At 41.4% G+C, this 23,890-nt stretch overlaps 2 protein-coding genes across 3 annotated transcripts in view; both read right to left on the bottom strand.

The window, feature by feature from the left end:
• Positions 1–18,614, bottom strand: part of LOC104944675 (serine/threonine-protein phosphatase 6 regulatory ankyrin repeat subunit A-like) — a 25,385-nt gene extending 6,771 nt beyond the window's left edge. The window contains exons 1-11 of one of the 2 annotated variants that reach the window (XM_010770242.1): positions 18,384–18,614; positions 10,849–10,932; positions 10,018–10,096; positions 8,987–9,057; positions 8,129–8,329; positions 7,963–8,050; positions 7,397–7,539; positions 6,826–6,933; positions 6,577–6,681; positions 5,879–5,957; positions 5,682–5,796 (exon numbers count right to left, since the gene is read on the bottom strand). In XM_010770242.1, the coding sequence (XP_010768544.1) occupies positions 5,682–5,796; positions 5,879–5,957; positions 6,577–6,681; positions 6,826–6,933; positions 7,397–7,539; positions 7,963–8,050; positions 8,129–8,329; positions 8,987–9,057; positions 10,018–10,096; positions 10,849–10,932; positions 18,384–18,467 (1,157 nt within the window). In that variant the 5' untranslated portion in view covers positions 18,468–18,614. Of the gene's footprint in view, positions 1–5,681; positions 5,797–5,878; positions 5,958–6,576; positions 6,682–6,825; positions 6,934–7,396; positions 7,540–7,962; positions 8,051–8,128; positions 8,330–8,986; positions 9,058–10,017; positions 10,097–10,848; positions 10,933–13,118; positions 13,733–18,383 lie in introns of those variants that run through there. The other variant, XM_010770241.1, reaches the window with a different exon arrangement.
• A 336-nt stretch (positions 18,615–18,950) lies between these two features.
• Positions 18,951–23,890, bottom strand: part of LOC104944674 (zinc finger protein 133-like) — a 7,505-nt gene continuing 2,565 nt past the window's right edge. The window contains exons 2-7 of the mRNA XM_010770240.1: positions 22,389–22,484; positions 21,899–22,051; positions 21,612–21,737; positions 20,517–20,549; positions 20,139–20,216; positions 18,951–20,048 (exon numbers count right to left, since the gene is read on the bottom strand). Coding sequence (XP_010768542.1) covers positions 19,444–20,048; positions 20,139–20,216; positions 20,517–20,549; positions 21,612–21,737; positions 21,899–22,051; positions 22,389–22,484 — 1,091 coding nt within the window. The 3' untranslated portion in view covers positions 18,951–19,443. The remainder of the gene's footprint in view (positions 20,049–20,138; positions 20,217–20,516; positions 20,550–21,611; positions 21,738–21,898; positions 22,052–22,388; positions 22,485–23,890) is intronic.

Genomic DNA, 23,890 nt, shown 5'->3' with positions numbered 1-23,890 from the left:
AATATAAGTCCACAATATATATCTATATAATATAATATATATATATCATATGTATAATTATATATAATATATATATAAGGACCGGCCGAATTGGCACACATAAAGAAGTTGTGTGTTCTAAAGTATCGTAAATATTCATGTTAAAGACCCGGTAACTACACAGTAAAGAGTGTTTTGCGTATGTCATTTTTACGGACAAACTTCGGAATTTTAGTACGTCCTTTTCCTGAAATGTAACATAATATGAATTTCCTGTCCTGATAAGTCACATTCTCTTCTCTTTTTTTCCTTTCTTTTTATATTTTGTTGAAAAATAAAGTTAAAACCAAAAGTAAATTTTGCTTTTAATTTATAGGTCAGCAAAAATCAAAAACTTTATGTGACTGGGACAGGACGGAAGGGAAGTTCCGTCACAGTCTACACCCTCGCTTCCTAGAGACCTGACAGAGATCAACACCGATTTACTCAGACGACGCCACCCTGACATCACCTTACCTTAATAATACTCACACGGTAAGTATCAACATACGAAATGATATTATCGTTCTCGAGGAAACTTTGGGTTTGGGAATAACACTCGCGTACTCTGGCGACAAACTACTATCAAACACTTTGGTACCGAAATCCGAAAAGAAAGGTCCTTCCTCTATAGATTAGTGAACGCTACTCGTACAAGAAGATAAAGCAAGCAGAGGTAGTGGGTAGCAATAGTGGGTTTGGCAAAGGACGACAGTGTGACGAAAATAGTAGAAGTTGGTCATCGAAAGATCTCGAGTCTGTCTTTACTTAAGACTGAAACCCACGAAGATAAAGTCCGTAACTCAAGCGTACTTTGTGTTTGCGACGAATAATAAACCGCTGGCCATATGAAGAAACGTGGAAGACTAGTCTCCTTCTAAAAAAAAAATTATAAGGGTACCAAATAGCACACACCAAAGATGACTGACAATACCCGTAACCTGGTAAATAAGTACATGTACGTTGACAATTACACATCCCAATTTCCTGGGATAATACGGAGATCGACCACTGTCAGAGGTACGAAGTTAAAGATTTTCGAGAATTAACAAGAGTACGACGACACCGACGTCGTGGAGAACAGTGCGGAGAAGACTTGTTCGGGTCAGACCCGAGACTAACCAACGACCGGCCGAGACAACACAAAGAGTTAGCGAATCTCTACAGGACGGGGACATCGGATAATGATGCTAGTTACAAACCTTATTCTTTGGCACTCACAATGTAGTACTACAGGGAACAACGCCTCTCATTTGTTATCTCGGGTTACCTCCGGTAAAGTCCTTTACACCCTCTCTTTGAGGGAGACCTCCCTTGAAAACCCTGAATCCCCCGGGGGGACTCAACTGGTATACATGTACGTGTGTTTGTACGCATAAATACACGTACAACACATAACGAAACAAAAGCCTATTAGATTTACTCCAATTAATAATACAAACACTATGACGGGGAGGTCTCTCTTCTGTGTCACACCCAGCGGATACTTCGTCGGAGGTGGAGCGGGAAGGGGCACAGCCCGTCCCTTGGCCGTCGTCACCCGGCCCAGGGAACGACCCGAGCCCGAGACGTGACCCTCACCGTTGACCTCGTAGGCATCGGTGGATTGTGTCGACTAGGTCAAGGATAGGAGGAGTCGCGGAGGCGGGAGGAGGTTAGGGTTTGAGGGTTTGGTCGGTTTCTCTTCGTCGGTGTCCGTAAAGTCGCTTCCGGGGGAAACGGTGGGAAGTCCTGCGGGGCCGACTGTCTACATTGCAAAATGAGAATGTGGACATACTCAAACAAATATCCCAAAACTTACAGTGTAAAAAGTGCCCCGACTTGACTACTTAACAAATATAGCATTATCGTTAAAACTTTCTAATGTCGGTGATAACATTAAATTGACTGAGAGTTACTTGACGAGAACACTTAAATGAGCCGATATTTTTCAATTAAAATCAAACAACCGGTTTGCTGTGTTTCATGTTAGAGCCCACACGGAACAATTATACGGGAGAGCCACCGTCATGTAAATGTGAACCTGTGTTTAACGAACACCCTGATTCTTGGTGTTCGTCGTGTTGAAAAAATTAATCTTTATCTCATCCGACGACTGGAAACCCTGCACAAAAGTCCATGTATTTGGTATGGAATCAATACATAGGACCGGTGTTAGATCGGTGAGCTGCAGTGTGCAGGTTTACAACTTATTTTGTGAATATTTTTGAACACAAATTGTAAATAACGTGTCAAAAAAGACTAAAAGTAATTTACAAGGAAGTTGAACGAACGAAAACTACTAACAAAGATAATGATACAAACACTCCACAAGACATTATATAAACAACACTTAACAAACAGCAAAGGAGTAGTACGGCACACCTACGCATTTTTACTTCACGACACATATATAACCAACCACACCAACAACAAACAAGAGGGTAAGTAAAACACACATAAGAGAAGATACACAAGCACACGGCGCACCTCCGAACCAGGATAACTTATAACACACACCAAAAAACAGACGAACACTCACACATAATTACAGAGCAGACACCACAATATCACTTATATACAAACTAAGTACAATCTTAATAAAAAAGAGGGTCAGGGGAGTAATGACACGTGTAGACAGAGGTTAGGTACGCAGAGTGGCCGAGGCACAAAGATCTGGAGACCGACAAGACAGCGACAAACGACCAGACACAAACACCGGCCGCGGAGAGAAACAGAGAAAAGAGGAAGGAGTGACGCGACAAGACAACCGACAGTTCCCACCTCTCTGCCCACGTAGACCCTCCACCCACTGAGGAGCAGTCGATTCGACCCCAACGCGTCCCGCGGGCCAGCCGCACGGGGTCCGGTGGTGCGAGCGGCGGAGGAGGTGTAAGGAGCGGAGATCGTGTAGAACACTCGAGGTTGTGATGGTGGTGTGGTGGAGGAGGCAGCTAGGAGAGTAGTCGGCAACACTTGGTCGGAATTGCACAGCGGAGGCTACCTGGCTTTCGGGAGAAAATAAAAATAGAAGAACCCAGTCAAAGGACATAAACGCTCGCCAGCAGGAAGTCTGTCATATACAGAGTCACAATAGAGCCGACAGGATGGATCAGGATCATACGACTGCGGTCAATTGTTCTTTACAATGTCAGTCCTACACTAACTCACTTTATTAACTAGACTAATAGTGAAGACAGATCAAACTCAGTCAAATCTAATAATCATGTCATAAATAAGACAGAGTATTATTTTCTGTCTTGATATCTGATAAAAACAGGATTTTCTCTAACAAGAGATTGGACGACAGAAGAAATTCCCAATTACCATAAGCACAAGATATTACATCTGTAAAGTGTCATGAAGAAGAAGATAGGGACTGCAGGCATTAGGAAAGACATTGTTATTCCATGTAGGATATTAACTATATAAAATGAGCATATTGATAATATTACTTTCAATTAGTACATGATACTACGTATCCATAGACAGTGAATTATATACATATACATTCATATGTTGACAGAGAGAGACAACGGAAGAGTATCTCAGACGCTCATGTTACGTACTACGGTGAACACACAAACAACCACTAACTAACAAAGGACAGACTATATAGAATACGTAGTTCTAGCGATTGTACGTTCCATTGGTCATGGAGACGAACACGCTCGTTGCCGGACATACTGACGCATCCAAAAGTTCGTATTTACCTTTACAAGGATAACAAGATAACACGTTGTACAGGTTTATAAAAAAATTCAACTTTGGTAAAATAAAGACTAGGAGGTGAAGATGTACATAAAAAAATTAAACAAGTAAATCATCCGTCATACGTAATTGGTATGAACTAACTCGTCACATCCTTTGTGTAACTCATACCCTAAAGGTTGTGTACTGTTGAATAAACCAAGACATTACTAATGTTTTTGTTGGTTTCTATACCGAGAGTCGAACGTTTGTGAGTATGTGTAAACAAATTTTTTTTAGGTTCGGTGTATACGTACAAATTCATCGCAATAATGAGTAGACCGGTAAACTGTTTTAAGGGTTGCTGCCTATTGGGCAGGACTACAATGTAACACAAGAGAATCCAACGCCTTCCGATCGTTCCGATTCAAATGATCGAAAACGAACCTGTTAAATTTTGCCGAATCGGAATCGGACGTTTAGAACTACTCTATAAGGGATCTGCGGTGAAAAAGTAGTAATATAACGTTGTGGACGACTCCAGTAGACGACGACGACGACGACGAGTCACAACGAGTATCAAGGTCTCTGAGAGGGTCGTTGATGTCTGAGTACATACCGGAGTTTAGTGACTACACTGATTCGTACAGTCTCGCAGTCGGGAATGGTACGACCTAATTGACGGAAGTTGAGTGTTTTTTTTTGTTTTTTTGTTTTTTTTTATCCGACAATTTAACACCTGTCAACTAAGACACTTTGTTCCGATTCATTTCGATGTTATTTTTGTTGACACCTCCGACAACATAAGTTCTGTCCCTTCTGTCAAAATAAATCGAGTAGTAAGAGGATAAAGACGAGCCGTTCGTCTACTCTTATTTGAATGTTTATAAACAGAGCTATATATCGACTGACTATTGATTTCCCTTGTACATTCGGTTTCAAATAAGATTTATCTTGCTAAAATATCTGTTACCGACTCGAGAGTCCCGTAACCGTCGCCTATTCGGAAATAATGCAAATAACTCGTCCTTTCGTTCACAACGAAAATTCCTTTAAGAAACTGTAAATGTTTACATCTTAACAAAAATATTGCTCACCAACACCAAGTGTTTATAAGTTACGTACGATCATAATACATCCGTATTATTCTTGGTTCCTTCAGATAGAAGAGTTTGTTATTAAGACTGGTAAAATTACGGGTTGGTCGTTGTGTAAGGAATTCGGTCGACGCCTTCTCTCGCCACGGTCCCCTGCCTCCTCCTTGCGAAACTGTGCGACGACACGCTCGTGGTTCTCGTCTTGCTCCTCTCAGCCTCTAAATTGAATGATGTGTACATATATAAGCCGCACTGGACTATAAGCCGCAGGTGTTTTAATGTTTAATTACCATATGTAAGGGTTCGTGCACAGAGGGGATTGTCGGGAAAGAGATGGCTGTTTGAGGAAGCTCCCATTTATTAACATTTCAACAAACAAGTTGCATATTTGCATAACGTATTCAAGTGTTACCATTTAGTGCAATAGTAGCTACAGAACATGTACTGTGCTGTGTAAACTGTACTGTATCACATAGCGTTTCAGACACACAAACTTTTCAACTTTCAAACTTAAACGGTGCGCTCCCAGCGCACGTACCGGCAGTGATCTACAGCAGCGGTTTTCAACCAGTGGTACGGGGACAAACTGTCTCGCTCTCGTAATGTCTGTCTGTCTTGCTCTCGTTCTGTCTCTCGTACCACTCTCGGTTCCACTTTTACTTTTGCGCGCTACCTGTCTCACTCTTTTCCGGCCTCCAGCTTTTCCTGCTGGAACCCGCCGCTTAAAGGTGGGGGTCCGCGGACCGGCCATAGAGCCCATAGAGTTAAAGGTGGTGGCCGTTAGCTGTAAAAATCCATAGATTAGCCGCACCGTTATATTAGCCGCAGCGTCGAAAAATGGGGGAAAAGGCGCGGCTTATAGTCCGAAAATTACGGTACATGTCATTTGTTACTAACTTGGCGATGTCTGCTCCGTGTTTGATGAGTGCTGTGATGATGAGCTCATGGCCGTAGCGGGCAGAGATGTGAAGGGCAGTGTTTCTGCTCCTGTCCTCGCAATCAATCTCAGCTCCTATACACAAATAAATAAAAGGGTATATCTATACAATTCTATTTAAACACTCGGGCATGAAGCAGACTGTAGGGGCTCTCACCATTTTGAATGAGGGCCTGAGAGCAGGAGAACCTTCCATGGGTAGCTGCCATGTGGAGGGGAGTCTTATCGTCCTTACTCTGCACAGATGGAGACAAGCAAAGAGAGACAAAGATAATGATTATCTGTAGAAAGTCTTCCCGAAAACTATAGATTCAAGTGACCCCTTTTAAGAGAGAAAGAGTTAAAACTCCCTTGTTCCCTGTTAAAAGATTTGACAGATCGTCTTGTTGTATTGTTTATAATTGTGTTCTGAATATTTGTTTATTTGTTTCAAATCAAGTTTCTCATAGCGGATAATAAAGGGACTCGAAAGAAGTAAATAAAGTGTGTCTGTGGTGCATGTAGATGAGAGACATTTAAGTGCCAGTGTGGGAAGATGACTCAGCTCTTACCCTGTAGTGTTCGAGATCTTAGCATGAACACAAGCTATTTGTGTTCCCCTCATGGATCAAACACACACCCACACACACTTATTCCCTGAGCAGCTTGCAGCCTCAGGGAGCCACCCCCTCCCCCTGTCATCCTCCATATGGCCTTGCATCTTGAGGCTGTGGGAATCTAATATCAGTTTTCATCACCGCTACCAAAGTGTTAGCAACACTGTCATTTCAACTTTCAACTGGACTCTCGGCAGCGTAGACACGAGGCAACAGGCTGCTTTAGACACTTCCAACTGTATCAATATAAAGCAAATACCCTCATGTTGATGTGAGCTCCGTGGGCCAACAGCAGCTCCTGACAGAGCGCCCCCTGACGTGAGGAGGAGGCAAAGTGGAGGGCAGAAAACCCCCTCTCATTTACCTAAAGAGAGGTACCAAAACAACACAATTAAAAAAACACACTATCACCAAACACATACCAACTTCCACAGGGAGACACACACACACACACACACACACACACACACACACACACACACACACACACACACACACACACACACACCTGGTTGACGTTGGCCCCTGCCTCAATGAGCTCACTGACCACCACATCCTGTCCATTGTAACAGGCTAAATGGAGCGGAGTGTTGCCGTAGCCGTTTATCTCGTTGACCTACGCAAGAAGAGAATCAATGTTAAGCGTTTGATTAACTTGACTAACTGATATTGACACCGTATTAAAAATAGCTTGTATATCTACGGTTAAAGATTCAGATTTGTTAAAGCGTCATGTCACAAATCAAAGCAACCCCTACACATTTATGATCTGTGTATTCATTAGTTACTACTCCCGGGTTGCCTTGAATTTTTAAAGAAAGTTGTGTTTTCGTCACATGGCTCCGTAAACAGGGAGTAAGTCTAGATACATTTAAGTAACATATCTTTTTTATTGCATATGTTTGGCAAGAAAACATTTTCCAAATTGGCATCAATAAAGTACATCTTATCTTAAGAAGTGATCATGTGACTGAATGTGAGAAAAACTACATTTTCTTTAAGAAGTGAAGGTAACACTAGTTAAACAAAAGGTCATTTTGCAGGTCATTGCTGATGCAGATGTGTGTGTGTGTACTGACGTGGACCCCCAGGCTCAGCAGGTAGTGCACGGTGCTGCTCATGCCACTGGAGGCGGCTGCATGGAGCGGAGTGTATGCTTTTTTGTCCTTGCAGTCCACCTCTGCTCCACTGGCCACCAACAACTTCACCACCTCCAGGTGACCTGAAACAGAGACGAGAGGGGGGGGGGGGGATGATATGAGGCACATTTAACTCGAGACCTGTTCATTTCACTATGTACTATTTAGGGAGGGGAAAACTAGGGACATGGAAGCACATGGAATCTTTTAAACATGCTCCTGGATCTATTTTTCATATGGCTTGTCTATTTTGTCATTTTATTTTTTCGTTTATTCTGTAAACAAGACATTTGATGTATAGCTCTACATCCTGGGAGAGGGTCCCCTCCTCAGTAGCTATACATTTTTTCATCTATACATTTCTTTTTGGTTCTTTCCATTTTAGCTTCAAGGGTCTTAGGAAAAAGGGCCATATAAATAACATCTACATAGGTTTTGATAGAGTCTCTATCTTGTCTGAACAAAGGTATGAACTTTGAACTTAAAGCTGAACTTCGAGGTCTCACCCATGTAGGCTGCCCAGTGGATGGCCCTCCTGTCCTTCTTGTCGAATGCATTGATGTTGGCTCCTCTAGACAGCAGCAACTTCACCATCTAATCACACAAACTCAAATGAACCAGGTGCTGACAGGAATATGTGTGTGTCTGTCTGTGTGTTGACAGGAGACCCACCTCCACATGTCCACTGAAGGCCGCGTGGTGCAGGGCGGTGCGTCCCGCCCGGTCAGACACGTTGACGTTGCTAAGCAGCGGGACCAAAGCCTCGGCGCAGCGCACTGCCTTGTTGCTCGCGGCAACATGGAGCGGCGTCTGCCAGTTCTTGTCTCGGCCGTTTACATCCGCACTGTGCTTCAGCAGCATGGCCACTGCATTCTGGGTAAGAAAGAGTGAGCGTGCGTCAGAGCTTGCAGACAGAGGGATTATTTTGTTCCACTATGCCTCAGTGCACTGACGGAGTACATGCCAGTGTGCGCAGGTGGACATAAAAGTCTTTGCTATTCTTAGGGGGCTTCCATGCCGACAATAGCACTGAAAAGGAGAGCAAGAGGAAGGGGCTCTGGCTGTTTGGGCATGTTGCCTGGCACCAAGCAGAATAGGTGAACAAGACATCTTTACTCTGTTGATATAATTATATGTACATATGTATACTGTTCATTCTTATCTTTTATTTTATTTTATTATTATCATTATTATAGTTTATCTCGTGTTATGCCTGTTTACATGGTGCTGCTGTGACAAAAAAAAGGATAAATAAAGTATATCTAATTCTAATTTCTAGTTATTATAAAGATATTCTATCTGGTCTGCCAGTTGCTACACTAAACAGTGTTTTCTGCCACCACAGTGGTTTCAGTGAAATGAAAGCAGAAGTCATTCCTGCATTTTTGTTACAGTGGTCATGTCAGTGGATATCCCCCTCAGTATCAAAAGAGAAAAGCTGTGATAACCTCATTGTGAAACAAACATAGTCACATGATTAGTGGACTTACTACAGCACACATTAGCACGTTTGTTTGTGTAATTTGTTACCTCGCTACAAGAGGCGACAGCTCGATGAAGAGGAGTCAACCACTTGTTATCTTTGGCATTAACTCTGGCCCCTAGACGAGAGGAGGGGAATGAAGAAGAGAGATTGAGGGAGAGAGAGAGATGGTTAAGATGTGTCAACAATACCGGACACAGCCAAGGCAAACACGGTAACAAGGTTTAATCATTTTTCAAGTGACTTATGGGAAGGGGGTGTTTTAAGGCAACGGTGACTGGCAGATATAACATCTCCATGACGCTCTTTGGCACAGCTTGGGGGTTCAAATAGCTCTGAGGTTGCTGCACCTGTTACTCTCTCTCCACATTATTGGGAAACAGTGAACACACACACACACAAGCGTACACACTAGCTTGTATAAAGGTTGGACCCACTTCCTGACGTGCACAACTGACCTAACAGAGAGCCAAGCCAACATCTACCCTATCAAATGATTTATAAATCACCAAGAGAGGGTGACAGCCTAAGAGGAGACAGCGAGAAACATGTGGGGTAGAGAGAGGTGAGGGACAAGCAGTGGCTTTAAGGAACGCATGGTGGGATATTTGGTATTAAAACTCATACCTTGTGAAATGGAAAAATGACGATACATTTGTTTCCAGCTTAGTTTGACCTGGTTCAAATTTTAAAATAGGGCAGACAATACTTTGGTTTAAAACATTTCCTGGGCCATAAACATTTACATACAACATTTAATCACTCTAAGGTGCTGACAGGTAATCGGTGAAACTTAAAATAGTCAGACCCTAAAATGTTTTTTTTACAATTCAAATATTTGATTTGCAGACTAACGCTGTGTGAGTATTATTAATAAAAGAGAGTTTAAATATGCAAAGGAATGACTACACATAAGTGCATTTTGGAGCACTCTTATAGATGGATAGAAGCAAAAACAGGACCAGGTGGATGCACCTCGGGATGAGCAAGCTATTGATACTATAGGTTTAAAGATTTGAGGTGGAAATTGAATCGAATGGATGGCTGAATGGATTCAAAGCTGGGCTTTAGTGTTTACCTGAAAGGATGAGCAGCTCAATAATCTCAGTGTCTCCCAGGTAGGCTGCAGCGTGCAGAGGCGTCCTCTTCTCGTTGTCCTGATCCCAAAATACAGAAAATAAATTCAAGCATGTTAATAATATCTCCTTTTCACACGCGGCCTCGCCTTGCTCACACATCATGATGAAGCATGCCACAAACAGAATCTTCAGATAGATCACACTGCTGCAGAGTGACCACAGGAAACATGAGACTACAGCCACAGGGGACACATGTCCATCCTGTGATCACTTGTCCTCTTTACTTGGCTCCATCAGTTTCTCCATCGATACACAAAGCCGCCGCACCCCATCTCTCTTTCTTTCAGTGCAGTAGGGAGCAATCAACAGAGTGGGGCTAGCCTATAAACAAATGTCATGTGACTGTAAAAGGTCTGGGCCAATAATGCTGACTCAAAGAGATTCAGTGTGATGAGCCCAGCACTATAGAATGACAGATGGACAGAGAGAAAAACTATGAAAACACAAGGTGTAAACTGAGGAAATACATTCTGAAAGATTATTGACAGAAAAACCAAACAATGGGAGGAATCAGGTTGAGGTTACGACCTTAAGCAAAAGGAAAAGGAGGTGCCCTGCCTTGATTGACAGCTATATGAAATGGGTAAGCAGCCAGAAGGCACTCTGGGTCAATCGATCAATCGGAGCCAGCTAGCTTACTGCTGCTCTCCTGGGGGTCTGATATAAGTCATGGTGTGTGTATGTGAAGCAAGGGGGGGGAAAGCAAATACACAGGGGAAACAAAAGCATTAACATTTGGATACAAATCAGGGAAGAAGAAAGTGACTTACCTGAATGTTGACATCCTCTTTCTTGAATATGAGGGAGCGAACTTCATCTGTGTCCACGTTGAAGATGGCTCTTAACAGCGACGTCTAGAGGCAAGGGGAGCACATGTTAACGCTGATGTAACTACTACTATGTACTCCATTTGCAAGGCAGTCATTTTCTATGCTGACAACCGTGTTATCAGTGAGAGTTATGAGAGTTACAAATGGGAGGGACTAAGACACAGACCCTATAATCCTGAGCTGCTGGAGAGACATAGGTCACAAAATGGCTGTACATCACCTATTTGTTTATGACAGTAGCAGCTGCAGCATATATCACACACACACACACACACACACACACACACACACACACACACACACACACACACACACACACACAATGTCTGTGAAGGGTTAAAGCTGAACCCTCTTGCCATGATACATAGCACATATCAAGTCAATTGTCATATTCTAATTGTACTCATTTGATCAATTTATAATGACTTCATTTTTAATTCTATAATAGTTCTATATTTGCTCTTTTTTTCTATTTATTTCCTCATACTGTGTTTCTGTGGGCACCATTACACATCAAAGCAAATGTGTTGTATGTGTAAACTTATGAGGCAATAAACCTTATTCTGACTGATGTGATGCAAGGCTATCTGATAAGAATGTAAACAGCAGTGGAGATAAACAAACTAAACAAGTTATACAGACATACTTTTTCCCAGGAGGAAGAAGCTGCAAATAAAGGACGCATTATACACACAGGGAAAACCTCTCATACTATTTCATTAAAGTACATCCGTGTGTGTAAATGTTGGCACAAGCAAGAGAGCGTGGTGCCTGACACTGAGTGGGATTAGTTTACAGAGCAGTCATCATAAACCTTTAAGAGGTACCGATGGTCAACAGAAGACCATTCAGATTTAAGCTAAGGAAACAATGCCATGCTACGCTCATGATTTGAAATGTACAGTTGTGATGTTTTATATTTGTGATTCATTTACTGTCCTTGTGTAACTTTAATTTGATCTTAGATAAAAAAATGGAAGCTTAAACTTGAGGTTACAAATGAAAGTGAAACATTTATGACACAACTTTGGCCCACAATTTAAAAACGTATAAACTTTGACTTTGTTACATAGAACCCTTTAAACTATGAAAACATGTTGAATACAGCACACCGCTGAAGTTTGCATTTACAATATATTAAAACTTCACCACTATAACATGCTAGTTTCTGTGATAAGGAATTAAGGTCACAATATGTCACTAAGATCTCAGCTACAAATGTAATAACACTGCACTCTCCTAACTTTTATTATCCGATATCTGTGTCAAACATTTTCAATATGTTTGGATAAGTAATTCATTTGAGGATTTTAACAAGGAAATACGATTGAGCATACGCAATTTACTGCGAGCAGTGCTTTTCTTTATGCTGCATGTTATTGAGAATACAAAAATACAAACCATAAGAACGTAGGGGACGTATGGAAACCCTTTCTAAATGACAATATATTGCCCTGCCATTTCCTCATTTGCAGTCTTTCAAGTACTGTGGGCCGCGTGATATTATTTGTCACATTTAAACAGTGTCATACAGCAATGGCTGCCAAGTTGAACCTTTCAGTACTATGTGTACTATGATGCCGATATGCTCCTAACTCTCAGTTTTCCCCATCCCTCTCTCATTTCGTCCCAACTAAAAATAAGTGGGGCTGTCAGGCATGTCGGCATCCGTCTCATGCCTATTACACTGATGACTACTGCACATGTCACGGATCCAGGAAGGTAAACTTGGACTAAGAGCACAAACTGTCATCAGGGCCGGCTTATCCTCCTGTCTGGCTTCCTTTGTCAGTGTGAACTTCAAAGAACAGCTTTCATACGATGAAAAGCCTCAATACAATTTTTAAATTGAATGCTCGCCCTTTATAAGCCACCAGTGGACACTACAAAGGCTTAGGCCTAGATAATCTATACAAACCAGCAGTCATCTCACATGGCAGGCTATATTGGTGATTGTGTTTGATGCTATATTTAGCCCAGGATGACAAGTGTTGGCTGTGCTTTGTATTTGAATACAATGGGACTTCATACATACTTCAGCGCAGGTCTGAACTTCAGTCCAGGTAGGATAAGTGCTTTGGTTAGTTGAAAACCTAGCCGAGTGTTGTCATTCGCAAAAAATAAACTGTATATAAACCTTAAAAATGGCTCGCAGACTGAGCCAACTCTGATTCAACCAATGAATAACTGGACCGAAGGACCCGCCTCACCTTGTCCTCCTGAGCGGCTGCCCTTCGAGAGGCATGATGGGATCTGCGTTCTGGGGATGATTTGGGCCGGGGAGGTGGGGGTGAAGAGGAGGTCTCATCCTCCTCCACCTCCTCCAGCACCACGATACACACACGACTAGCCCGCTCTGACCGCATCAGGAACAAACACCGACACAATCACTCACACACTCTCTCTCTCACACACAGACATAAATACACCGTGTTCTCTTTTACATCCGAGCGCAATTCAGGTGCACAAAGGTCAGCAATCAATCCCATAAACAGAGAGATTCCCTTGTAACCAAACACTGCACATCTTCATGTAAAATCCAATATGAAATCCAGCTCTGTCCTCCATCAGCCAGTGTTGCTTTGATGCATGTCTCCTCTGTCTTGTCCTCCTCTTTCCAGCCAACACTCACTCTGTGTGAGCGGCAGTAGCAGAGACAGCAGGGAATTCCTCTACGTAATGGTGGCGGTAAGCGGCATGCGGCAGAATGAGCTTGGGCTGCCTAGCAGCGCAGAGGAAGCTACATATCCTCACTGCTGTGCTGCAGCCAGGAACACACACACACACACACGTCAGATGCGGACACACACAGAGACCCTGTGATCAGCGTGGACGGGGGCCGCAGCAGCCAATGCATGTGTGGGTATGAGTCGCTCGTTTCAGGCAGACTGCTGAAGCCAGCTCTTTCAAATGAGGAGACAGAGAGAGGGAGAGGAGGGGGAGGGGATAGAGAGGGAGAGGGAGAGAGAAATGAATGGAATAGGGAGGAGAGTATGAATAGAAGAAGAGAGAAGGATGGAATAACTGTAGGCAGGTAGTGCACTACAAAACACACAGAAACCTGAAGATGAATGGAGCAAAGGACAAAGGGGGCAAGGGACAGAATCAGGGGCAAACTGGTTACAGGAAATAAACTATGAACAAAAAACTATACAAATAGAGAATGTAAATGTCCAGAGATTAAGAGGAAGTCATAGATCCAAGAGATAAAAGAGGAGAATGAGTGGCAGGAGAAACGAGAAAAACTGGACTCTGGTTTATTGCGTGTTATCAGGTGAAATGGTCAGGGCTGTTCTACGACTTCCCGCTGACTTCATTAAAGTGAAATAATAAAAGTGTAGGTGGAGTGAAGATGCTACGTCAGAGAATGATGATGCAGCACTATTGATTCCTTTTTGAAAGCCCTGCTGCCTCCAGGAGCTACAATCCGCCTGGATAGCTCAATGTTTACCTTTGCATTGAGATCTTCTGATCCTTGTTTTTGTATGTTTAGGAGTTCATTCACTCAATAAGGCTCTGATATTTGCTATTGTACATGACATACATACTGCGAAGAACTGAAGGTCTATATTCTACTCAATGGCCAATATAGAAAGTTCTAACCCACAAAGCTAAACTAAACCATGTGCACAACAGCTTTGTTTTGAGATTGTGCTTAATTAAATGTTCGTGGTTAGTGGTCTGCTTCTTCATGAAGTTGGTGCAAAAATAGAAGCTGCCTTTCTTTCTAAAAGTAGAAGAGGATAGCAGAGAAGATGTGTGTTCTAGTGTCTTCTTTGGTGGCATGGCATCAAAAGTCCCCATCTCCCCTCATTATAAATCTGGAACAAACTGGCTTTGCCAAAATATGCGAGGGTAGCTAACAAGACCAGTCTGTACGTGCATGTTTCAGTCTCCTTCATATTCAACTCAGATCCTAAAAAGAGCAATCTTGCCAAGCCACACAACCCCATTAAATGTGGAGGGAGGGAGGGACAGTGCAACCAAGGGCGAATGAGAGGGAGCCATTCAGTGGGATGGAGCCTTTCTGCAGGGCGAAATTCGGAGTCTAATGGGCTTACCATTTATAAACATAATAGGAAACACAGTCTTACAATCGTTCTGCTCCTACAGCAGCCACTGAGTTGACATTCTAGATCTGCCTCAAAGGCACAAAGAAAAGATGTTTGGGGAAAGAAGAACATAAAGTTTAACAAACAACCAATGTTTTTGTCTATCCTGCACTGGGGATAGTTGCAGGAACGTAGCCCGCAGATGTTTATAGAGCAGTTGGTTATCATTTCCTAAACAGAAATGAGCAACTTGTGTGAGATGTGTGTGTATTTACGTGTGTTTAAAGTTGTAATCATAACTGAAGAGCGGGATCAAGCAAGGCTAACATGTGGAACAGGCCAGGATGTAAACGTTTAAATGAAGTACAAAGTGATCAAGACAAACTGAGCATCCCTAAACAGAACAGCGTGACAGCATGGCAACAAGAAGTGACAAATCCATTGTGTGATATTTCTGTTACATTAATGCTGAGCTGGTGCTCCTACAGCAGGGAGTCAGTGGGAAAACACACACAAGGTGAACCGGATCTCACCGCAACAAGAGAATGCATTATTATCACACATAACCACAAATACAATGAAAATGCAACCCCTGAGCTTTACGTCATGTGAGAGAGATACCCAACCTGAACGTGGCAATGTGCATGTGTACGCAAGAGAGTATGCAGCTTTCACTGACCTCTGATCTGTCCCTGAGCCAGGGTGCACTGTGTGTAATATAATCCCAGTCCCCAAACACAAAGGCCAGCATATACGCAGTGCGTGCGTGCGTGCGTGCGTGCGTGCGTGTGTACTAGCCAAAGACTGCAAGAGTGCCGATGTGAAAATCTAGAGATTTAAAAGCTTTTAAAATCAAGAGAGGGGTATCTGTACTAAAGCTTTGTTGTCCTGACCAAACTTGTATGGTATGCACACCACCGCATGCTCTTCATTAAATGCTCCGACTGAACGGCCAACGGTTGATGAGTCATTCACATTATGTGGTTCTGAAATGATATAACTCAATTTGAATGCACCATAATAGCCTGACACAAAAGAAATATTCATATCAGACTGTGAAAAAACAATTCATGTTTCTCTTAACTCTTAACTTTTCAGTCATACACATATTTTATTTATAGTTTATTTTCTATTACTTTATTACTATACTACTATATGGAATCTAAAGATAAAGGATATTGCTTAGTGTAGTATATTAGCAATTCAAAATACCAAAGACAGATCTTAAATAGTAAGTCATTTGTTTTTTGATTAATTGAAGACAGGCAAAGTTTTCTGACGCTTAATATTTGAATAAAAAACAGTACAGGTAAAAAAGAAAAAAGACTGTTTTCCCATTGGTTATAATAAAAGCATTTTCAAAACTATTCTTTTTAAAGATGCCTTTTATATGATTCTATCCCAGGATGTGACATCAATGGTTGTTGTTTTATATCTAGTCTCTACCATCTCTCTCTCAGGCAGGACCATAGCTTGATACTGTGCATGTTCCAAAGCTACAGGACGCCCTCTAGAGGACAAACACAAGCCTTTGCTAAAGGTTACCCTCGCTCCTGTCCCTCCAAGTGGGACTACATGTGTCCTTTAGCCTAGTTCTCTGTCAACAGAGAACAATGGAGAATAGCGAGGGTGATCTCATCGCATACTCTTCCGTCTTTTGCTTGCATGTCCGGAAGATTGGTCAGCCCAGGACAGAGCTGCACCATCGTTGACACATTTTGACTGAAGTTCATATTTTCAACCAACTCTTATTTCCCAGATTTATAAAACAATGTTTTACTGTAAGCTAAACATTCAGGCCAATAACAAACAAACAAATAACAGGATCTCCAACCAAAGCACTGGTTTGACTATGAACTTCGACTAAAAGCTTGAAGTTGTTTCCATGTTTTATTATCTAATTATTATTATTATTATTATTATATATATATTGATGGATAATTTTGTTTAAAACGTAATAAAACAGTGTACAGTTTAATAAATAATGACAAATGCCTGTCACAGCTTACAAGACTAAATATTTAGTCGTAAGTAGTAGTAAGCATGTTATTTGAGCATAAATTGACTTGTGTGACCAAAACAAAATGTTTATTTCTCTACTGGTTCATATGCCCACTGCCATGTCTTAACTGCATTAATGTCCCAGCGGTGTTTATAACAACTGATTTAAGCTTGTGGAAAATGTCTAATTCATGACCGCAGCTGGAGACGCTGAAACCAGTCTATGGTTGAAATTAGCACCAGCTGCTATTTCAGTCCGACAGCCTTTCTTATCTCCAGCAACAGGTGACTGCCAACAGCTGCCCCTGACAACATGTGCAAGGAGCTGAAACAGACAGCTGACAAAGCAAACTCGCTGGAAATCAGACAGTTAAATCGGTACTATGCAATCTAAATGGTGATAATAGGTTTCCAGTGGTGTAAAGTAACTAAGTAGATTTACTCAAGTATTGTACTTAAGTAAACTTTTGAGGGACTTGTACTTTACTTGAGAATTAAAAGTGTTTGCTTGCACTTCTACACGATTACCATTCAGAGGTGAATAGTGTACTTTTGCAAATTTGGATTAATAATGTGAAATATAAACAACCCTTAAATAAGACTTAAAGTTGCACATTCTCAATCTAGCATACAACATAATGCAAATTAGCTGCACCTTAACAAGCTTTGATTAACACACGAATGCACCAATAAGTATACTCACATATAATATATTATTATGAAATGGGCCAGTTTGCATAATGAGTACTTTTACTTTTGGTACTTTAAGTATATTTTAATGCACATACTTTGTGCTTTTCTTTGAGTAACATTTTTGATTACAGGACTTGTACTTGCAACAGAGTATTCTGAGTACTTCTCCCACATCTGCCTACGGGTTGCCATAACACAAGTTGCTAACTAGCATTAGCAAGGGAGTTAGCCACCCTGATAACCTGGTAGCTACCCAGCTGTGTTAGTCCATCTCTAGAAACAGCAACAATAAGCCAACAGTTAAAAGCACCGGGGAAAACTGAAAAACGACCGCGTTATCATTGATTTCTAACAATAGTAGTAGTTTAAACCGTAATAAATAAACGTAAGGTAACATGTTACACGAAATTAGCCAAGTTCTTACGTTAACTTGTTGTATGTAAGTGGTTACCGTTAGCTATTAAGCTAATATGTCAGTGGAGTTAGCAACTTAAAGAACGTTAGCAACATTAGCCGTTAAACCTATATATTTAAAATGCCATGTATACAACTGGTCTAAGTCACCATGAATACACGTCGTTGATTAATGTTAATAAAGTTAAACTCAAATGAACAGTCATTACGACATGGTGTTGACTACACATAAACACTCGCACAAGTAGTAATCTGTTTACAAAAAGTGACCAGCTAGTAATTAACGTAACATGTGAGCTAGTAATATGACGTTACCTGGTCTTGTATCTTCAACACAGCCATATTCCCCAGAGTAAATCCAAAGGGAGGCAGTGACTCTCCCGGGGAGTTACTGTACATTAAACCGGGAGAAACTGAATAAAGGAGACTCCGGAGCCAAACCGTGCGGCTTCCCCCCCTCTTCCTTCCTGCCGTGGACACAATCACCACATCATGGGTCAGATATGACAAAACTGGCAAGTTGGGATCAAAACACAGCAGTCAACCAACTGCACTCCTCAGTAAAACACTCATAAACTCACTGATTGGCTGGGAGGACAGTCCATTCAAAAGTAGTGTTAAGCCCATACATGACCAGCATTGCCATTGACATTTTAAGCAAACTCTGCTGTAGTCTCGCCCTTATAACAAAAATGACAATAATAGCCTTGGGGATTCCATGAAAATCTGGCTTGAGAAGAACAAACTCAACAGAAACACTTTTCAACTCTCTCATACTTCCACAATAATTCTTAACGTTTAGAGTTTTTGTTGGCACCAAATAGCCTCTAACTTTCGAACTGAGGAATTTGGAGAAAAAAATGCATAAGGAATAGATTTGACTTTGAATATTTTTTATTCAGGTCTACAAAACTGTATGGGAAAACAATTATATACAAAACACATTTGAGATTTTGCACAGCACTGGAACTCAAGTCATTCCCCCCGCCCCCTTCCTTTCTGCCATGGACACACTCACCACTTTATTGGACAGATATGACAAAATGTGCAAGTTGGGATCAAAACACAGCAGTCAACCAACTGCACTCATCAGTAAAAAACTACGGCCAGCCCATACACTCACTGATTGGCTGGGAGGACAGTTCATTAAACAGAAATGTGAAGTCCCCACATGACCAGCATTGCCATTGACGTTTTAACCAAACTTTGCTGTAGACTCTTTCATTAATTTCCCATAACCAAAATTGCAGTCTTACATGAAAATCTGGCGTAAGATATTTTGGACAGCACTAGAACTCAATTGGTTTTCCCATAAGTACACTTATCTAAAACAAGGATCACAGAAGTTTTTGTTTGTTGGTTGGAGACTTGATATTTAGACCCCTTGGTCTGTGAAATCTGCTATGCCTTTTGCCCCACATACACCACTTCTGTTTCTCTTTGTGTGGCTGTGAAGGTGCTTGACGAAACTCTCTTTAGACTCCAAATGTTTTCCACAGATTCCACAAATCTTGGTTTTATCCAGTGCGTGTGTTTGTGTGTGTGCCTTCAGCTTGTACATGTAATGGAAAGTCTTTCTACATGCTTTACATATATGAGGACCTTTGGGATTTTGACTGACAGATAGTTTGGTTGACTTATTAATCTTTAAACTAAAATGTCTTTTCACTTGCATATTCCTCTTGGTGTTGGATGACTTTACACTAGAACAAAGTTTGTGGTGCTGAGATTCCCTAGCTGGCTGCAATATTCCACCATCCCCACCATCAGGCTGCGTTTCCAGAGGTTGATTTGAAGAATTAGGAAGGGGTTTTGCTTTGCCACTTTCCACAGTGTTCAATGTTTTGCTGAGATCTTGAGTACAACTGTTAGAACAAACAATTAAAGAGGCATGATCTGCCACAAAGCTCAATATACTGTTACTTTGTTGCATTTGCTTCCCTTCGATCTGCGCTGAGTCCTGGCACTTGGGGTGACGCACTGGGAATAAAGAACAAACACATTCAGTTGTTTCTATCACAAGTCTGTACATGCAGTGAACGTGAAGATATGCATGCAAAGCTCTTCTACCTTGTTGGCCCTTTTCACTACAAGATCCAAGAGTCAGGGGGACCTCCTCAAAGGCAGAGACATTGGGCCTATCTATGACTTATGAGGAAAGACAGATACATGTATTTAATAACATTGATAGACTGCATAATTCTTGCAGTCAATACACCATCAAACGATTTATTTCTGATGCTCAGTGAATGAAAACATTAACACTCTAAGGCCTTATTTTGACAAATATGAATTCATAGCTATGCAGGTGCTGTTTTTTTTTATTTGGTGCATGGAATATAACAACTAACAACATAACCATGTTTACAGCATTGTTCAGAAATGGAGATGGGTAGTAATTAATTATTTAAGAACAACTGGGGGGCATCAGACATATTGCAAACTAACCTGCATCTTGGCTTTTCTGCAGTATTGCATACCCTGAAACGTAGAGAGATATTATAGTCACTCATGGCGCATTTCCACTTCAGCGGGTAGCCCCGTTTAAGCGTCCTTAAGCGTCCTTAATCGTCCTCAAGCGGCCAGGCCAGTGTTTGGTGGCCTTTCCATATAGTGTAGCACCGGCTAGCGGGTACTTTTTCCCTCTTTTTCCGGCCCCATAAAATCGTGGTTCTATCAGGCCAGGGCCAGGGCTGAACTAGTGACGTCAACACTCTCGACTGCTGATTGGTCAGAGAGAATTGTCACAAGATTGATTTATGAATATAGTTTTGCGTTGTTTTACACTTTAGTATTTATGTTTATAGTTAGCTTTGATATTCGCTTAATTTATTAGAAAGATTTTCTTATCATGATCTGATATTTCCTCAAATGTTCTTATTATGGGGCAGTACTTACTGGTGCTTGAAATTCAAATATTTACTTTCCTTCTTGCTGTGATAACAAGCCACACACCAAGAAANTTATCTGTAAACGTTCCCTAAATCTACTAATTTAGGGATAATCCACTGACATCCTTTAATGCACATGTTAATTTGAATCAGATGTACTGATAATATCCGCAATATAAATCTTTAAAACTTCTTCCTCCCTTTAAAAAGTCCGTCACGAACGGTCTATTATGCTGCAACTCTACAGACTACTGCTAGCCTTGGCGCTAACTTCCGGGGAAGGATTGAGAGGCTCCACGATCCGCCATTGCTGTAAAAAGTGGTCCATTGGAGTGAACGGAGATGACATAACTCTCAGTCTATACGGCGCTGGTTTTACCCAGCGTCGCTCCGCCCAAAAAGCCAGCCAAAAAGCTGATCGCCCCGCCTACACTGCGTTGCTACCCCAGGTCCTAAACTGTAATGGAAATGAGCCACAGCCTCGGATGGCCAGCGAGGCAGCCCGAGGCCTGAGCGAGGACGCTTAAACGGGGCTACCCCGCTGCAGTGGAAATGTGCCATAAGAGGCTTAGTCATTATTATTGTTGGCACAGCAGTTATTTAAAGCAAAACTTAAAACATGGTCATGAGAATTTTAAGGACCGATACATACCAGGTTGTTTAGAGATGTGCACCTGAAAGTTGGTTCTCCGGCTAATGATCCTCGTGCAACATGGGCAGTGCCAGTGACTTCTGCCTTGGCTGAAATCTTTGCACGTACAGGGGATCAAAAAAAATTCTGAGAAGAGAAAATATATTGAACTTACTACAGGTACTTAGTAACTTAAATAACTCAACACTTTTATCAGCTAGCTTTTTTCAGAATATGCTCAACTAAGTTGACCCATTGTAATGAACAAAGTATCATCGTACTTTAATTTTGATGTAAATAAAACGTACCAGTGCCATTATCAGTCAAATGGACTGCATTTAGATAATGTTTTTCTATCAAATGCGTCTTAGTGGCTGGAACACTCTTCAAGCAGTAGGAACAGTTGCCACCACTTGCATGCTTTAGTAAGTCGTTGCGTGAAGAGAAGACACACCGCAAGCCTGGAAAACAAATGAAGATATATGTATAGTTACTTTACAAGATAGTATGCTATTTATTAGAAGTATTCAGGTTTGAGACATCCTATCAAAAGCCTCATTCAGAATGACTGAAATGCCAATTTTCCCTTCGAGGGTGGTATTAGACATAGGAGACATTTGAGCAAACAATTTTTTGTAGTTATTGAAAGGGAAGTTGCACTTAATAGTTATGTAAGGTTTTACAATGTAATGACTGATCACACTGGGGTGAGTAATGGTGTCAATGTCAGAGACACAACTTCATTCATTTTTAAGTATCGCATAGAATCTTAATGAACTGATTTGACTTAAGTCTTACCACTATTGGAGCATTGGATGTTTTCGACCTTGCTGACAGTACTTGAAAAGGATGCAACTGGACCAACAACATCCGGGGTGCTTTTCATGGGGCGACCTAATGCAGAGTAAAGTGAAAAACAGATGCGAAGGAGCAGTAGTTATATTACATATTTAAAAAACACGTTTGAGAAACATAGAGTGGCTATAAATGACTTATCGTTGTTATCCTACGAAACTAATGAACTTGAAACCCACTGGATGATTCTGAATAACTTTGAATTGCTTGGAGGATCCAATGTAGGAGCTATACAGTACATAACCACCAAGACCCTCCACGTTGTACTCATACAAGGACATACACAGTCTCTCACAAACACAGAGTGAGGGTTAATGGATATTTCTACAATTTTCCTAATTTTAAGAACTGTAATTTGTTCTTTTTATAATATTCTCATAACTTGAGGTTTTGGTAATACTGTCCCTGGTACATTAATAGCAAAACTGAATATTGAAATGACAGAGAGGAAGAGAGAGAAAGAGGAGAATTACTATCAGTAGGGCAGAAGTCAAATCATTTACAAAAGTTATAATCAAGCAACAATGGCAAAAGTTATGGGACAGTAACACTAAAGGAAGACATGTACAGGACTGTCTCAGAAAATTAGAATATTGTGATAAAGTTCTTTATTTTCTGTAATGCAATTAAAAAAAACAAAAATGTCATACATTCTGGATTCATTACAAATCAACTGAAATATTGCAAGCCTTTTATTATTTTAATATTGCTGATTATGGCATACAGCTTAAGAAAACTCAAATATCCTATCTCTAAATATTAGAATATCATGAAAAAGTATACTAGTAGGGTGTTCAACGAATCACTTGAATCGTCTAATTAACTCGAAACACCTGCAAGGGTTTCCTGAGCCTTGAAAAACACTCAGCTTGGTTCAGTAAACTAAATCACAAGTATGGGGAAGACTGCTGATCTGACTGCTGTCCAGAGGACCGTCATTGACACCCTCCATCAGGAGGGTAAGACACAAAAAGAAATTTCTCAAAGAGCAAGCTGTTCACAGAGTGCAGTTTCAAAGCACATCCACAAAAAGTCTGTTGGAAGGGGGAAATGTGGCAGGAAACGCTGCACAACCAAGAGAGATGACCGCAGCCTTAACAGCATTGTGAAGAAGAGTCGCTTCCAGAATTTGGGGGAGCTTCAAAGACAGTGGACTGAAGCTGGAGTCCAGGTATCAAAAGTCACTGTTCACAGACGTGTCCGGGAAATGGGCTACAATAGCCGTATTCCCATGGTCAAGCCACTTCTGAACTCAAGACAACGGAAGAGGCGTCTGACCTGGGCTAAGGAAAAGAAGCACTGGACAGTTGCACAGTGGTCCAAAGTCCTCTTTTCAGACGAAAGCAAGTTTTGTATTTCATTTGGAAGTCAAGGCGCCAGAGTCTGGAGAAAGGCTGGAGAGGAGCAAAATCCAAGTTGCTTGAAATCCAGTGTGAAGTTCCCAC

This window comes from Notothenia coriiceps, unplaced genomic scaffold, assembly GCF_000735185.1.
Source record: "Notothenia coriiceps isolate Sejong01 unplaced genomic scaffold, NC01 NC01_scaffold00008638, whole genome shotgun sequence".
Lineage (NCBI taxonomy): Eukaryota > Metazoa > Chordata > Actinopteri > Perciformes > Nototheniidae > Notothenia > Notothenia coriiceps.
The sequence above is the reverse complement of the archived record's forward strand: the minus strand, read 5'-3'. Positions and strand labels throughout refer to the sequence as shown.